We start from the raw sequence: 18,986 nt of genomic DNA, 5'->3' as shown, positions 1-18,986 counted from the left end.
CAGCACCCGACGCTGCAGTTGTGAGGGAGATCAATAATAAGCCAAAATACAAATCTGGACACAGAAAGCAATCACAGAACGGCCGCTGAACCTCAAACACGACATGGAACGAGAGCAGTGAGCCTCGCTGAGCAGATGCAACATCACCCAGAGTGCACAGTGGCATTTTGAAATGCTGCCCACTCCCTTTTTCCACACTGACCACAACAAAAGTTTGGAGGCACAAGCGAACATAAAAGTACCCGGCGGTTTTTATTTCATGGGGGACAAAAAAAAGACTGGCCTTTATTTAATGCCCTCACTTAAACGCCAGGCTTTATTTGTGTCTGTCAACCTCTTCCGTTTACGCCGGCAATCAGCTTCCCAGCGCTGGTGTCCAGAGCACTGCCGGACTTCCAGTGGGGATAATAACAGAGGCGCTGCAACCTTTTATTAGCCTGGTCAACAGCCTTCAGGAAAGAGCCTATACTATGACTAGACATGTTTCCCACTGAGCACATCACTGAGTTTATAGCTCTACCTGACACTTCAATGAGAGGGGAAACTGAATCAAAGCCAGGATATTCGTCAAGGATATCTGATGCTGTATATGTCATCCACAATTCAGCAGCGGGATGGAAATAAATCCTAACATGTCAGGGCAATAAATTAAGCTAAAAAGCTGGTCTGCCGGGAGCAGGCGTGGCACACAGCTCACAGTTAGACAACACTAATGCAATTACAGGGATTTTCTGCTTGCTCAGAGGCTCGGTTCAAGGGCGGAGCGCAGAGAGCTGAAGGCGAGCTGCACACAATCAGGCGTTTCTCAGGGTAGCAGCCAAGCCTGATCTTGCCACCTCACTCTGTGGAAAGGCCGTTGAGAAAATGCATATAGGATTACAGCAGTATGGTTATGAGATCCAGGGTATTCTGCATGTCTGATGAGCCTAACCTGTGCCAAACTCAGCTTTGCTGGTTTGGGTTATTGAAGGTTATGAAAACAAAATCATTTTTTGAACAGCCACAAGGATGCGAGCTGTGACCTAAAACAGGATTTTAGAAAATTACCCCACTAAATTGATACCCTGAAGAAGGACTTTGCTTGCCCCTTTGCTCCCACTAGCTGTATGGTCAGAGTCAGGTACAAACAAGCCACTGATACTAAAATACCAAGTTTCAGTATTTTGTATATTTCAGCAAAACAACACTTGAACCATTCCTTCATTCCTGCAACCTTCCTACTCAGTCTGACACCTCAAACTATCCCTTTGAGTCTTTTTTTTATAATTTGGGCAGTGTTTCTAAGCCGCATCCAAGTCTATGGAGAGCATAACTCCTTACCAAACATGGCCTCTGCTGATCTGTCTCTTCTGGGGCTTTGGATCGCCGCTGTGCCAACAGGCAGTAAGGCCTTGCCAAGAGTACAACAAGCTCTTAGACCTTGCCAAGCGTACAATGTGCGGACGGGGACTTGCCAAATGTAATCCAGCAATAGTGCAACACGCTCAAATGAATCCAACTGGCTGTAGGTTGTAACTCTCTGTAACTCTGTCACTTTATGCTTGGAAATCAACTGAAACTGAAGGAATAAATGCTCCTAAAAGCTGATAATTGTGCAGAAATTTGTGGTTAAGAGTGCTGGAAAGCGTCCAAGGGAAGAAAAGGGTAGCAGAAAACTAAACTGTTTAAATCTAGAAAGGGTGGTTTCCAATACCTGTCTGCATTCCTGGGTGTCTGATCGATTCATGCTGCTCTCCTCCTTTTTGTCAATTCTGGTCTCAAACTCTCTCTAACACTCATTGTCATTTTCATCATCATTACTTTGATCCACTGATCTTCTTGCCTCATTGCTTATCTGTCATCCTGCCTTTCCGAACGTCCTTCCTGCAACACTTCACCTCATCCTGGATGTTCAGAGAGACTCATCTGAAGTCTCCATCAACCATCTGCTAACTCTTTTCCCTTGCCACCATCATCTGTGACTCTGGGGTTCTGTTCTATTTACCACCTAGGTGTAGGACACCGTTCTGCCATATTGCTTCAGAGTATAATCTAATTACTCAAATTACACTCCTTTTTGTTGTCTGACCAACAGTCCAAAACACAAAAAAGGTTCAGATCACATAATGGAAGACAAGACAGAGCACACGTTTTCACATTTTCGAAAACCGTAACACTAAAGTTTAAACATTAGTTCCTTGAAAAACGATAATTACAAAAAACTTTCGTTTTGCTGTAAAATCCAGTGTTTCAACCTTGATTTAAGCTTATTAGCACCTTATAAACACCAATGTGTGTGTGAATGGGTGGATGACTGGATGTGTAAAGCGCTTTGGGGTCCTTAGGGACTAGTAAAGCGCTATACGAATACAGGCCATTTACCATTTACCTGAACTCAAACATCTTGAACAGGAGTTTCCAGTGGTTATTCTGCTGTGACAATTCAGTGCAACTGTAAACAGAACCTACAGCAGGTCTAAAAATGAGCTACGCTGGAGTTCATTTCAAATTAAGAATTCATGTGATGTGATGATTAACCGTAAAAGTAATTTTAAAGTAGAAGCACTTTACCAAACATTTGCTGACTATAACATATGACAGGGTAATGTTCATATTGGGGCGACCGTGGCTCAGGGGTTTGGGAAGAGCATCTGTAACCGGAAGGTCACAGATGCGTCCTTGGGCAAGACACTTTACCCTACCGCCTACTGGTGTTGGCCAGAGGGGCCGATGGCGCGATATGGCAGCCTCGCTTCTGTCAGTCTGCCCCAGGGCAGCTGTGACTACAACCGTGGCTTACCTCCACCAGTGTGTGAATGCGAGAGTGAATGAATAGTGGCATTGTAAAGCGCTTTGGGTGCCTTGAAAAGCGCTATATAAATCCAATCCATTATTATGTTCTTTTCATCCTCCCTTCTTTTCTCATTTTGTTTTACTTTAGAGGGTTGGTCAGACAAAATGATACATGCTAGAAAGATTACATTTGTGGAGAATGACAATGAGCATTCACATTTTTAATTAATCAGAAATCACAGTGAAAATAATAATGTTTTTTAAAACCTGGCTTGCTGATTCACTTCCCTAGCACTTTTAATTTCTGCTCTGTACTCTACCTGAATATTCACCAAATCACAGACAGGGCCTCTCTCAGCAGGTGTTCACAGCTCAGAGACAAATCTGCCGTCATACATACACAGAATGTCCATCCGGTATTTGCCATTCCCACGCTGCTGTTAGGTTGGCTGGTGGCCGCCTGGATGATTCTCTAACCCAAAAGTCCAAAGCTGGTCCAGGGAACCATCAGGGCCGGATGCTGCCATCTGACCACCAAGGATCTGCCACTTTGGCAGGTTTGTCTCTGACTCACTGACTCAGTGTTATCTACAAGTGGAAGTTAAAATCCCAGTGGACAGTGAATTGTTGAGATGCCAGTCTTAATCCTGAAGTGGCGTGTGACCCTTTAAGCCCCACAGACCTGCTGTCCGAGAGGTCCTGAACGTGTTTGTGTTCAGCATGTGCTGTTACTTATCTATGTAGCTATGTGACACACTGGTAAAATGCTTGCCACACAGCTAATTTGATATGCATTCAAAGAAAAACAGAGGAGGAGGTGCTAAATCCAGATGCAGCCAGCTGCCTCACATTTCCCCGCTACAACTGCTTCTGCTGACTCTTAAATGTGTGCAATGGTAAATGACTGGAGCAATAACTTTAAAAACAGAAGCACTTGATTACTGAAGAAAAACATTGCCAAGTTTGGTACCAACAGTTTTTATGTATTTTCCCCAAATCAAGGGACCATATGGACGTTTGGGTTTTTTTTTTTTTTTATTGAGATTTAAGCCAAACCCCTGAGAATAACTCCGGTGTTTCTGAAAGTTAGGATTTCTATTCAGTCAAAAACTGAAGCAACCTAAACTTTTCAGATGAAAATACAGCTATAAGAGTGCAGTCGACTGTAATGATTAAAGAAAAACAATGGCAGATTAATAACTGCACTCAAATATTTTCTGCATGAATTGTCACTCTGTCCCCTTGTTTCGGGGTAATTAAAGTTTAAAACTTCAACCTTGACATTACAGCTCCACCGTGAACGCATGTACAGTAATAATAGGGGTTATGGCCCAGAGGTTCTTTGTGAGCGACGTGTAATTTTATGCTGCTGACCGTGACTGCAATTATAGCGGGACTTAATTTGTAGGCTGCCATATCACCTCTTTCATTAAACTGTGTGTCGTTTCTTTGTGTTTAGTCCAGTAAAGGGACTAGAGAAAAAAAAAAAAGGATGGCCAGTGCTGGCAGCTCAACTCGTATCGGAAGAGCTCAAGCAGCCTGAACTGGCAGAGCAGCACATGATTAAACACAACAGGATTAGAGACTGGCTGAACAACACAACCAATGAGAAGGAGTAAGGCAAAATCAGAAGTCTTTCCCAGATGCTGATAAGATCCCTTGTGTAAATGAGAGGTCACTACTATGACCGCTGCACTGTGGATTAACGCCAGATCTGGAGGGAGGTGATCGCCCTTGGTTACTACTGTGGATAAGCTAACCTTGTACTAGCTTCTGCAGCAGTGTGTGTATGTGCACAACAGATGTAGGTTACATTACCATAATAAAGCAGCCACATGCTTAAATGGTACTCTGTTGGCTCAAAAGGGTTCAGAGGATAGACTGCAACAGCAGAGCAAAAGACAAAGACTTTCTTTGAGGTCTTTGAGTCAGGAAAAGGACTCAGCTAAAGTTTGGGTGAAATCTGATTTCTCCTCACGTTTTATTTCTAAAATATTATGGAACATAGCTGCACCATTTTTTACTGAAACCTTCACGTTCCTGCAATGATGTTACAATATGAAATGTCTTCATGCGTGGCTGAATTTGCTCCTTTTGCAGTGGCTCTTGAAATAAGTTAGAATCAATATTTCTAACAGGGCTGCTGTGTCAACAAACAATGATGACAATGTGACAATATGAACAAGGTTACTGGCATGCTCTGTAAAAAAGACATATAGCTAGAGTAGCTTCACCCACTGGTTTTGATTTTTAAGCGTCAGTGTTGTACTAGCCACCGCCAGAAACGACCACATTTAGACGAGAATGTCGAGAAAAGTTATCAGCTGCCACTAGCAAGCTTGGTTAGCACGCTGCAATGCTCAATTAAAAGCATGGCATCCTGACCTGTTCATTCATTCATTTTGAGGCTGCAAGGTGTCCAACTTTTTAGCGGGGTATCACCCAACCCTAGCTCCTAGCTATTACTACCTATTATTTTAAAACTTTTCACAAATGCAAATTAAACAAATGAAAACACAAAAAGAGGTATAAACTCACAAGCCTCTTTGTTTGGGTAACACAAATATCTAATCAGTTGCATTGCAGTAATTCAGTACATTTCAGCACGTAGTCAGTATGTTGAAGTTCAAAACCAGCTTTAAAATGGGGAAGAAAGGTCATCTTTAGTGACTTTTCAAGTAGCATTGGTGCTGGTGCCACACAGGTTGAGTTTACTCTCCCACAAAATATCCAGTAAGTGACAGTTTTCTGATGTCTGAGATCAGAGGGGAATGGCCAGACTGCTTCGAGCTGACAGGAAGGCAACAGTAACTCAACCACTCATTACAACCCAGGTACGTGCAACATTTCGAATCCTGAAGCATATGGGGTACAGCAGCCGAAGACTACAGCGGCCAAGAACATAAAACTGAGGTTACAGTTTGCATCGGCTCACCAAAAATGTCCACTGCCCTCTGTCCAAGACATCATCATACCTTTATAGCTATGCCATCTGGACAAACCACCTGATAGTCTTCATTATCTTGATAGCTGCCCTCACCTCCTCCTTACTAATCCTCTGGCTACAACCTACCTGAGTATTATTGCTTTCTGACCACAGTGTTGTCATTGCTGCTTCCAGCAGGATAATGCACCACGTCACAAAGCTTAAATAATCTAAAACAGTTTTGTTTTGTTTTTTACAGGACAATGAGTTCACTGTACTCATTGTCCTGTACCCAGTCCCCAGATCTCAATCCAATAGAACTACACCTTTGGGATGTGTGGAACAGCAGATTAACATGATGGATGTGCAGCAGGGAAATTTGCAGCAACTGTATAATCCAAGATGTAACTAAGTAAATGTCCAGTGAGTTTAAATCCTAAAACCTCCCTGATTTTAAGCATTAATTGGATAGCTCGATTTTTACTTTTCAGACAAAAACTAAACAGTTATGGTTTTGGGTTCAGGGTGTATCCGAATTCGGATTCAGCAAACTTCAACTAAACTTCTGCTGAAGTAGTTAAGAACGTGTCACAGTTCCACACACCCTTAATGCGTAAGAACCTATTTAACTGTAAGTAATTGATCTATTCTACTTTAGGACTAAAAAGTTGTCTCCCTGTGCGACCAGGCAACTATAAAACAGTGGATTCTGAGACTTCTCCTGTAAACTTCACACTCAAGAAGTAAAACAGATAAAGGGAAGAATGGTACAAGAGGGAACCTGAGCAGGGATTTGATAACAGTTTGAATACAAACTACAGTATCTGCTTCATTCAACATCCTGCCAGTACCCCGTGCTTTCTCTAAAACTGTGACGGGACACGTTTTATCAGCTCCCTTTCTATAGCAACATAATCACATGGGACAAGAGGGACTCAGAGAAGTGCCATTCATCCCTGAAACTCTTAAGAAATGGGACACTGGCTGCATTCCCCATAGTTGTAAAAGCACCGCTCTACACCCACTAACGACGGTCTGTCTGTGTGTGCACGCATTAATTAATCTAAAATTTCGGCTTGTGTGTTTTGGTTGGTGTGCACCCACATCACCCCGTCGGGCGAATTTGCTGCTCTGGCCCTGTTCTGCCATATGTGGTTAGCAATGAAAGCAGAATAGTTGTCTTTTGATGTGATGTGATAGAGGGCTTATTCTGAACTGTTAGCACAGAGGACAACAGCGACAGCCTTTCCCAGCTTAAGCACAGCTCTTCACGGACGAGCTCACTCCAATTAAAACAAAAGATGACAAAGGGGGAACTCTGCATGTCACATTTCTTTTTTCAGACCCTACTTGGTAGGAAACTGTGAATAAAACAATGTGTTTGTGTATATTTACATAATCACTATGATAAAACTGGGACAAACACATTAAAATGTCTATCTAAAAATACATTTATTCTTGTTTATGTCATTTTCAGTCTTTGTCCCTTGTTGAGCCAATACATCTGAAAGCATATTGGTCAAACACATAAAATAACCTTCACCTATGGTCACAAGCTTTAGGTTGTGACCAAAAGGATGAGATCGTGGGTACAAGGACTGCAAATGAGCTTCTTCCAAAGGGTGGCAATGCTCTCCTTTGGCGAATGGCTGGAGCTCAGTCATTCATGAGGAGTTCAGAGAAGAGCAGCTACTCCTCCACATCGAAGGGAACCAGTTGAGGTGGTTGAGGTGACTAGGATGCCTTCTGGGCATTCCCTAGGTTAGGTTTTTCACTTCTACCAGAAGGAGGCCCTGGAATAGACCTGAGACACGCTGGAGTGATAACATCTCTGCTGGGGAAATGAAGATATGTGTGTCTCTGTTTAGACTGTTGCTCTCTCGACCTGGACCCAGATAAATGGGAGAAAATTGATGGAACATTATGAAGAAAGTGATGAGTCCATGGAGGATGGATGCAGAAGCAAAGAAATTGTGAAAGACAACAACTGCTCTGAAAGAAAATCTCTGATTTTGGAGGAAAACTTGCTGCACTGACTGGGACCTGTTTGTTCCTGACATGGAAAAGCTTCATGCGTTCATGTGTGAGAGCAATCCAAGGTGTGGAGCTGTAAGAACAAATTAGTGTTTCAGCTCCTCTGAAATCACCTATCACAACAAGAAAACAGTCATTTTGTGTGCTGATATAATTGCTACTCTTACTCCAGCACAAACACACACTAAACAGTGACTATTTGGACAGCTAGGTCAGTCAGTCTACAAGCATTCCCAGAGGGAGATTTCTAACGCAGCTAGCAAAAAAAGCAATTCAATGCGTGTAATTTCTGAGTTTACTCAGATGCAGTTTAATGATACTCTTCATTTCCCAGATCTTTAAAATAGGGGTTGAGAGTGCTGAGCTAGTATGACCCAGAGACCCACAATAGTCACAATAATGGAAAATCCTCTAGGATGCAATAAACCAGAATTACCCAATAAGTTTACAAATGGTGACCAAGATAATGTACACTCTGATAAAAGCACTTCACAAATGAAAAACAATCTTGTCAGTGTTTCCCTGGGCCACGAAAATAACCTTAACAGCTTCCTTTTAAAATTCAGCAGCATACATGATGCTGCAATAACCTGATATCTGCTAACATGTCAGACCTCCACATCTGGCTTTAATTCATGGAGTCATTTGTTTACCTAATATTAGTTAGTGGTTAAAATTTTAGTTGGCAGTAAACCTTGAAAATAAAATAATAAATAATAAAGAGATGATGGAAAAACTGGTGTATGGAGAAAAAAAATCATAATATTCCTGAAATATGTAACTTCAACATCCCCCCAGGTTTCCACTTAAGAGAAAACTGCCAGAAAGATTAAAATGTCAGGCATTATTCCTCAATAACAAAAACACAAACGTCACCGTGACTTTCATCACTCTGTGGTTTTATTGGTGCTCTTCTAATTGCACTGAATCAACGGAAAGTTATTTTCTAAAGACTGCTATTATCTATACATATTCAGCAGAAATGGAACACAATCATTTGCATATTTTGTTTGTTTTGGGGGTTGGTTTTTTTTCATTTTGCAGTTTCATTTTTGCAGCACTTAAATTACATCATCTATCCATCCTTTATTGCCTATTTAAGAATGTAAAAAGAAAACAATATGCACAGACATCCAAGAAATCCATGAAAACGCTATACAGCTACTGGACAAATCAACATTTAAACATATTACAAGAACATATGACAGTAAATTGTTGACATTTACCTTAAAACTCGTGCAGAGAGTATATAAATGATATGATAAAGTCAATGTGATGCTGGAGGTCCTCAACTAATAGCTCCTTCAATGGGAATCGTTTCTGTTTATTCCCAGCTCTATATTTATTCTTGGATTCTGCTAGAATAGTTCTGCATGTTTGACAGTTTCCCCTTTACTTACCTTAGCATGCCATACTGAGCCTTGGTCTGCACACTTAGTGCATCCTGCCTCAAGCAAACTTTTACCGTCTCTATATTTACGCTAACTTCATTCTGATTGGATCGATTCACAATCAGAACGTTTCTGCACTCACAGCCAGAGTATGCGTCTCATTTGATAATGTTAAGGACATTTACTATTGTGTAGATACATTATTTACTTAGTACTTACAAGTGCATATACTTAGTACTTGTAGACAGACTAATCTCACTATTTAAACTTGCCATGTTTTGTATGATCACTATAGCAGCGTATGTATATCAGAAAAAAAGAAAATTTATTATATGATTGAAGTATTAAAGACACAAACATTTGTATTAGGTGGGTTTGGATTTATGTACCTCATAGCCACTATCTACATCAGAATAATACGGAGCTAATAAGAAACAAGGACACTGGTATCATTTAATTTAAAGTTACAGCTCATTTACTTGCGTCCACTTCTCGTTTACATTTCGTTCAGTCACTCTGAAACTTGTACCGTGTAATTATATTTTCTTTTTTCCCCGTTTTTGATATTACAGTGTCAAATCTAGTGTGAAATTAACTGCTGTCTCCCATAACAAAAACAGCCTAACAGAGCAGATGCGGGTGTGACAGTAAAGTTTTTGAAGTGACATATTGTTTCTTGATGAAGCTGAAGAGGAGGTCGTGGGTGTTTGGATACTGTCAGTCATCTTTCAACTATAGCAAAAAAATAAAAAAGGATAATATATTAAACGTGGCAAAAACACATTATGTTAATGGTGATGAACTGATTTTGTGTATGCTTTTTTTAAGAGAAAGGGAAATGAACATGTAAAATCCTCTTAGAAGGCACAACGCAATATGTTCAACTACTCTTACAGCATCAAAAACCTCACGATCGAGCACAACAGACTAAGAAGTTACCGTATTAAGCTTTAAGCACACAAGTTACAACACAAAACTCATTCACGCCTATTGTTGGGTACCCCATTCAACTGCTCAATAACACAAATGTCTAACCAGCCAATCACATGATCGCAACTCAATCCATTCAGGTAAGATTTCCTGCTGAAGTTCAAACCAGTATCAAAATGTGGAAGACAGATCATTTAAGTGATGGGTTGGGTGTTGGTGCTTAACAGGCTGCTGAGTATTTAATCAACTGTTGATCTGCTGGGATTTTACCACACAATCATGAGTTTACAGAGAATGGTCTGGAAAAAAAATTAAAAATATCCATTGAGTGACTGATCAAAATGCCTGTTTGATGTCAGAGTCAGAGTATGGCCAAACACTTTGAGCTGATAGGACACCACTAGCTACTCAAATAACCACTCATTGCAACTAAGTTATGCAGATGAGCATCTCAAACCTTAAAGGAGATGGGCTACAGCAGCAGAACACCACACCACATTCCACTACTATCAGCTAAGAACAGAAAACTAAGAGTACAATTCACATTGGCTAAGAAAAAACAAGACTTTAAAAATGTTCCCTGGTCTGATAAGCGTCAATTTCTTTTGCAATATTAGGTTGACTGGGTCAGAATTTAGTGTAAACATCAGCAAAGAGTGGATCCACCCTGCCTTGAATCAACAGCTCAGGCCTATGCTGTTGTAATGTTGGAGGGGATATGTTCTTGGTACACTTTGGGCCCTTTATTACCAACTGAGCATTTTTTAAAGTCTGACAATATACCTGAATATTGTTTTTCACCATGTCCATTAATTTATGATCACACTGTACCATCATCCTCCAAACTGGTTTCTTGAACATTAAAATTAGTTCACTGCACTCAAATGGCCTTCTTGGTCTCAGTTAGAGCTCAATCCAGCACCTTTGAGATGCGGTGAAATGGGAAATTTGCATCATAGATGTGTGATGCTAACACATCAAATATGGAACAAAATCTCAGAGGAATGTTACAAGCCCCTTGTTAAATCTGTGCCACAAAGAAATAAGGCAGTTCTGAAGATTAAAGGGGTCCAACCCAGTACTAGCAAGGTGCACCTAATAAAGTGGCCAGTGAATATGTAACGTCAAAATCAACTTCAATTGCTTCAGTCCTGACAAACACACTCATTCTTGCTTCACAGTTTTAAAGATTTTTGCTTTTTTTTGGTCTTAAGTGATATAATGGTTGGATGGATGGATGGATGGATGGACTTTCAGACTTCTTTCCTTGAGCAGTCCATTATCTTCTGATCGATTTAAATGAATCCGTCAAAGTAGCAGGATACAGATAGTACCAACCAGGCCTGTCAGTGTCCTTGTATCACCATGACGTGGCTACATTTCAGGTTACACCGTGGGTTACCATGTCGGTTTCAGAAGGGTCTGTGGTTACACGAAATCTATTATGACACATACCTATAAATCCCTAGTTGAATCAACAGTGTAGGTATGTCATAATCACAAAGCTTTTTTAAATCCTACACTGTAACATGACACAAACTTCACTAAAAATTTAACTACACACCGCTTTGATGACGTCCATGCAGTTATTATGGCTGGGAGCGGCATTGGCCATTTGCAAAGGCTACATCATAAGCTCTCCATGGAATCAACAGAGGTCTAAATTAAGCCCAACAGTGGTCCAGAGACCTGTTCGGCTGTCATGGGGCAAAAGGTTGACCATCCTCACGGCCCTGAATCGGACAAGAAAATGAATGATAGACAGATACTTTGAAAATATCTTTAAGAGTTCAGCAATAACCATTTTAACTAAATATCTGTTGGCTTGACAGGAAAAAAAGCTGCCCATACTATCACTACCTTCACAATTCAAGCCTAAATTATAACTTGGGAAAACAAAACAGCCCAATTAGTTTAGTTTAGTTAGATTCATTAAGCAACATTTTAAAACACTCTTTGCTTCTGAAACTCATAATCCCTAAATTTTCACTGTCAGCTAAGCAAGCTTTAACCTGCTGAGCAGATTTCAGACACTATGTTGTGGTTCCCAACTTTCTCAGGTATACACCACTTCAGAAGTTGAAAAAATGTTATTTCTCCACACGTTACAGTTTTTTACTAATTCCTTTACATCATTAATCATTTATCTTAATTTCACTGTATATTTTCAGCAGACTGTCCATGCCCTGCAGTTTGAACCACTAGACTATGTGTAGAACTCTGGAAAGCGGTGGTCGATATTTTTCATGATATTCCTACATTTCACGAAGAAGTTATTTAAATCATAAAGACAATACCTGCTACTGTCATCCTTTATTAAGAGAAATCAGTGTGTAGTCCCATTAAAGAAGTTTCAAACGAAGTGAAATCTGCTTCCTGTGAAGGACGTCAGAGATTTGTTAACTTTCCCTCAGCTCACGTGATGTGAACACCTGGACATGTCAGGAAGGATGTTGTGTGCACAGCTGGCTGGCCTGCTGATGCTGCCATTTATTTATTTATTTGCTTGTTTGTTAAATAAACACAAACATGGGTTGAAAACTAAACTCAAACACAGGAATCTGCTTCCATCATATTTGCACAAGGCCCCCCCAAAACACACACAAAAAAGCCCAGCAGACAGGAAGCAGAGGAGGGTTAATTACCTCCGCCGAGCATCACCACTGCCAAATGCAGCTGCCCGGATCACGTTTCAGCGCACATCTGCTAAAATGCACACTGGCGGAAAGCCGGCCACGTCTCAGCCTCCTGATGTGCGTTTCTTCCTTTAATGACAGCAGCATATGAGTAAGAGAAACCCCCTCTTACCTTCCACATCCAGGCCATTCTTATTTCCACGCAGACAATGGTGGACCGCCTGTTTTCTTCAGCCCCTAAACGCGCTCACCACCTCCGTCTGCAAGCACGTTTCCTCACGTGCTCATCACAGGAGCAGATGCGGGTGCAGTGCGGTGGTATGCGGGGATCGGCTCCATAAATGTTGGAGTGTACCGTTATACGTCTCCTCTCTGTTTTTTTTTCCTCCCATGGAGCTGCTGGGACCTGCAACGACGCTGCGTTGCTACTGGCCGGCTGAGACGCGTAGCCCCGCCCCGTGTGCGGCACGTGACCGCCGCTGACGCCCTGGCGTTTTACAACATCAGGAACATGAGGACGAGGGAAACAATAATAACAGAGGGTGCTGTGTGTTGAGTGTAGGCAGAGACGGACTTTAAGGTTATGCAGTACCGCCCCTCATTTCTTCATAATTTGCTTCCAAAGAGCCAGACTCGTTTTTCAAAGTGGTCTTGGATTTTTCCAGACATTCCGATGGTCTTCCAAAGTTTTTTTCTTTTTTTTTTTTTTTGGAACATGGGCTGTTTTTTCACTCATTTTTAGTCCAGTCCATCTGATCCTTTTCAGAGGAATGTTTCTTGGTTTTTTTGCGGTTTTTGTTTTTTAATTAAGCCGCTTAGTGAAAGAATCAATTTCAAATTGCATTTCTGCCTCAGTATGGTGTACAGTGTGTACACGTGGGGGATAAAAGAAGAAGTGACAGGCTTAAAAAAATTATCTACTGCAGATAAACAGTATTTGATTGGCATGTCCTTGAGGAGAAAAGGTAAAGACCTGACACAGGACCAGAGAAATGTATCTGGCCCTCCTGTTGACATATAGTGTCCATTGAAGCCTCATCAGAAATGGTCTCAGTGGGAGAGTGGCAGTGGCATCGGGTCTCATGGAGTTTTTAGTTCACATTATTGTTAAAGTATACAGAGGATGTCAGGAGGTTCATCAGTGTATACAGCCATTTGTAAAACAAAGGGAAGGCTCTGTCATGGGTGTGGCTGCGTTTCAGCCAATAGTTTTGGAGATCTTGTCAAAATTGATGGAATTCTGAAAGTAGAAGAGCATCGTTAGATTTTCATCCAATCTGAAAGTCTTCTGATTGACAATGTTTTGGTTTTTCAACATGACAATGAAACACCGAGACACACTGCCAATAAAAGTAAAGCTGGATAGAAAAACACTAAATGAAACTTCATTAGTCATGGATTGGCTTCCCAGGAGCCCAGATCTCAAAATTGTTGAAGCAGTGTGAGATCATTTTGATGGAGAACATAACAGAAAGTAGCCAGCATCCAAAGAAGAGCTTTGAATGTCCTTCAAGAAGCCTGGAAAACTCAAGACTTTTAAACAGTGCTGTGTTTAAACAATGTTACTGCCATAGGTAAAGTGTGAATCTAACTATATGTCACTTACTGTTGCCTGAAATTTGTTCAAATAAGTGTACTGGATGGCGTACACTGTTTGAGTTAAGACATGAGTGCTTTTCCAACCAGAGAAGAGTTGTTTTTGTTTTTATTTAATATCCCTTTCTTGCAACATCTCATTTAACTGTTTGAAACATAATGCAGTGAGGCTCCCAGGTAGTCTGGCATTATTATTATGATTATTATTATCATATTAGAGTCAAATGGTAAATGGCCTTTATTTGTATAGCGCTTTACTCGTCCCTAAGGACCCCAAAGCGCTTTACACAACCAGTCATCCACCCATTCACACACTGGTGATGGCAAACTACATTGTAGTCACAGCCACCCTGGGGCACACTGACAGAGGCCAGACACTGGCGCCACCTCTGACCACCACCACCAGGTGAAGTGTCTTGCCCAAGGACACAACGACCGAGACTGTCCAAGCCGGGGCTCAAACCGGCAACCTTCCGATTACAAGGCGAACTCCCAACTCTTGAGCCACGATCGCCCTCAAGACAAATAAAGGCATTTTTTAGTCTTCTTTTGAAGACTGAGAGCCAAACGTAACAGCTTAAAATGTCTGGCTAATATCAAGCTTAACCTGATATAACTATGCAGTCAATGAAAAATCCATTTATTTAAATTTACTGCTGGACTTAATAGATCAGATATTTTTCAGCAAGATTTCTGCTCATGTTCAGAACTGTCTGCACAATTACACTTTCACACATGTTTGATCTGTGTTTTGGGATGCTTTTTACCTCAGCTACATCACTGAAGCTAACCAAAATGAGAAGGAAAGGGAACATTATGCAAAGCGTTTATAAGTAACTTTTCTATGAAATATTTATACTTTCATGAACTTGGTGGTATGATGTTGTCCTGAATTATATCTAATCTACAGAAAAAAGTGCTGTCAGTCATATTCACTGATTTTTCATTTTTCTCATCTCTTTCTCTGGTTTCCTCTTCTGAATTCATACAAGTCAAAGTATAGGTGTAGGAACCAAGAGAACAAGTAATCATTACTGTACAAAATCAGAGTAAAATACATATAGACAACTATTTATATTCTGTGTGTTATTAACAGAATGCCAATCTTCATCTTTGTTTTTTAACAAAAGAGTTATCTGATACCAATACTGTGTGTTGTTTACCTTTGAGGCACACTGATCTGATCAGACACTATACTCCAGTAGTCCTTGAAATTCAAAAAGTTCTAAACTGGTAAATTGTAAAAATCAACATGTGATTTCACCAGTGCCGAGACGAACAAAGTTAAAATTGAATCATAAGTCAGGCAGAAAGAGGCAGAATGATAACACAGTGCACCGCTGAGAGAATATGGAACTGGAAAAATCTAATCTGGGATTTTAATGTGAGGATTTATCTTCCTTTTTTTATTTAGCTTGCTCTGTGAACCCAAAGCACAGCTGTTACCTTTGAACTGGCAATACAGGTCAAATGTGCTCGTGGGCCTACAGCTGGACTGCAGCTGATGGGCCCTGGAGCTGAGGGTGGCCCAGTTTAAACTAAAATAATGACAAAGTCAATGTTAATTCAATTCCATTCATATCATTTTGGTTCAGTTTTACTAATATAAATTCACAGTCACAGCCACCTAAAGATACTTTATATTGTAAAGACCCTACAGTATTAGAAAGATGTTTAAAGTCCATTTGTTTCATTAACGGTGGATCTTAGAAGGTTAACCAAAGCGATGGGTAACTGGGCATGCTTTCAATAATTTAAGGATCTCATATGTGTTAATTCACTTGTGGTTTGTTTTCCATATCACAATGGTCTAAGAAGTGTGTGGATGTCAGTGCACAGTGAGGTACATTTTTCTTCTGCCACTCTTTTGTTACCTTGGTTTTGGGTCATTCTTATGCTTGAAGACCCATCTGTGAGTCATCTTCAGTGTTCTGGCTGAGAGAAGGAGGCTCTTGTTCAGGATTTTGAACCCTTAATAGAAAAACAGCTGCAAAGCATGTTTCCTCCTCCGTGCTTAAGTGTGGGGGTGGTGTGATTTTGGTTTCATCTGACCACAGCAGTCTCTGGCAAATTTAAGATCATCCTGTACATGTTCCTTCTTGAGCAGAGGGACCTTGTGGACCCTGCATTGTGTGTTACCTCCCAGTTTGGGGCTGATCCGCCACCTTTCTCATGATCATTCTAACCCCATGAGGCAAGAACTTGCATGGAGCTCCAGACTGAGGGCAATTGGTGGTCATTTTTATTTGTTTCATTTCCAAATAATCACACCAATATTTGTCATTTTCTCACCAAGCTTCTTGCTGGTGGTCTTGTAGTCCATTCCACCCTTGTGCAGGTCAACGGTCTGCTTCTTGATGTCCTTTGACAGCTCTTTGGTCTTTCCCATGATGGTGGAGGGGGAAAAATCATTGTGAGGACGTGTGCTTTATACACAAAATAAGCTGCAATCAGTAAGAGTATCTGTAATTGACTAATTGTATGACACACAGCCAATCTGGGAATTCCGGTTGAGTTATTTCACTCAATGACATGCAAAGCGACTTATATCTTTTATGTAATGTATTTTTTTGTGGATTTTTGGTTAATATTCTTTCTCTCTCTCTGCTATAATGAAACTATTATAACAATTAGAGACTGTTCAATACAAATTCAACAGGGGATTCCCCCACTGTCCACACAGAGTCCTCGCTCTTTACATTCAAATAATTATTTCCCTCACTGTACGTACAACTGCTTAAAAATTGAGACAGACCCCATACACTCCCATTTAAAAAAAAAAAAAAAAAAAGCTTTACCACCCCACCACCACCCCTTTCAACACAGCAGCACAGTGTTTATCTTTTTTCTACTTTTAAACCCATTTAGGAGTCACCACAGCAGATTATCTCCTTCCTTCCCTATCCCTAGCATCTTCTGTCACACAAATCCTCTGCATCCATAAACTTTCTCTGGGTCTTCCTCTTCCCCTCCTGTCTGGCAGCTCCAACTTCATTACACCCGCCATCCTTCCTCTGCACATGTCCAAAACATCTCCGCCTTTCCTCTCTAACTTCTCCAAACGCTCAGTCTGAGCTGTCCCCCTCATGTACTCATTTCCACTCCTATCCATCCTGTAAACTTTCTTTTATAGTTAATAAATTACACATTTAAATTGCATTAGAGGTTCATTCATGAGCACAATTACTCAGTGAGAGGGTTTGTACCGTTTGATCTTATTTAGTGTTCAGTTGTACCGAGACACACAGGTGCACCTTGCTAACCAAGCCAGCTAGCCAGTGCTGATACTTTCCTGGGTCTGCCTTGTCATCCAAATAAAGTCACATAAATTTTTAAAGCAAAGAAAAATGGCAAAAGTCATGCTGGCAATAAGTTTTCAAGCAGCAGAATACAAGCCGACGACACAGCAGCATAAAAATAGATATACTTCTGGGGTGTTCATGTGTGCCCACATGCACATTCATACTGCTCGAGTATAATCCTAACTTTTCCATATTAAGCCAATCAGTGACAAACTATATAAAAAAAAAACTAACATTTTAACCCCTAATGAACTTGTTGACAGATGGCATTTATCAACAGATATTTTATATTGGTGGTTTTTCTTCTACTAATACATAATCAGATGTACTTAAATGTAGTAGAATTTTTTTGCATTTGTATATTTTCAGTACAAATTCCTGATTATACTTGTGTGCCTTTACTCAAATAACATTAAAACACAGTAAAAGTACTGCCACCATAGAGTTAAGGGTTCAATTTACATAGAGGGCAGGTTGGTAACAGTTGGGAAGGTAAAAAGTTAAGGCTATATTTATTTCTTTCACGACATGACATTTATAGATGCAATTTGTGTTGAAATATCCATCAGCCCTACTGTTATATTTTTGGGAGCTTATAATTTTTAAATTAACTGTGGGAAGAAGCTGAAACAAGGGCAATAAACTAGAAAATCTTTTTACGTTTGTTTGCAACATCAAAATACTTCAGAGGAAGCACACTATGGGGAGATGCATGAAAAAAAAAAAGTTTCTCTGACTCAAATCAACAAGCTCTTTTCTGGAAGCAGGATACTGAGTCGTACAAAGAGAGTATCAAGTGCAGTATAATGTGGAGAAGAAGTCATGTTGGGAGAAAATCAGTGTGAAAATCAGTGATCTTGTCAGATCAAAATTAACCTCTGAGAACATGTTATCTTGTAAGAACAACATCCATATGTTGTTCTTACAGCAAGTCCTGCTGGAACACGATCGCCGTTCCAAAGATAGCACATTTTAATCTTGTGAGGATAAGATATTTTTGTAGGAATGCGATCAGGTTGTTGTGAAGTTATTGCAGTGTGAGAAAACAAGAACAGAAGTTGCAGGAGCAGGTCGTTACATTACGGAAACAAGATCGATTTGTGGAAAGAATTATTGAAATGAAAATCATGCAAGTCTAGATAATCTTGCTGTGCTGTTGTGACAGCTCCTTCCATTTGCCACAGATTTGACATTTTCCAGTGTAGTCGTTCTCCCAGTGGGCTCTTTGGGTCAGCGCCGCCTTTTGTAAGGAGTGTCAGGAAAATGTAGAATAATTTAATTTTTCAAGTGTGTCCTCTGACTGTAATAAGTCTTTGGGGATGCAGCCACACTGCTGCCAAGTTTCATTTCACCTCGCTGCATGATGCAGATGTTATTTAGCTCTTTTTTGCTTTGAGAA

The 18,986-nt window shown here is 40.5% G+C and overlaps 1 protein-coding gene across 1 annotated transcript in view; it reads right to left on the bottom strand.

Annotated features, from left to right (window-relative positions):
• st6galnac3 (ST6 (alpha-N-acetyl-neuraminyl-2,3-beta-galactosyl-1,3)-N-acetylgalactosaminide alpha-2,6-sialyltransferase 3) overlaps positions 1-13,136 on the bottom strand; it is a 106,521-nt gene extending 93,385 nt beyond the window's left edge. Inside the window, exon 1 of the mRNA XM_004555222.6 lies at positions 12,862-13,136. Within this exon, the coding sequence (XP_004555279.1) occupies positions 12,862-12,879 (18 nt within the window). The 5' untranslated portion in view covers positions 12,880-13,136. The remainder of the gene's footprint in view (positions 1-12,861) is intronic.
• Between the last annotated feature and the right edge of the window lie 5,850 nt (positions 13,137-18,986).

The sequence above is a fragment of the Maylandia zebra genome, linkage group LG18 (genome assembly GCF_041146795.1).
Source record: "Maylandia zebra isolate NMK-2024a linkage group LG18, Mzebra_GT3a, whole genome shotgun sequence".
NCBI lineage: Eukaryota > Metazoa > Chordata > Actinopteri > Cichliformes > Cichlidae > Maylandia > Maylandia zebra.
The sequence above is the reverse complement of the archived record's forward strand: the minus strand, read 5'-3'. Positions and strand labels throughout refer to the sequence as shown.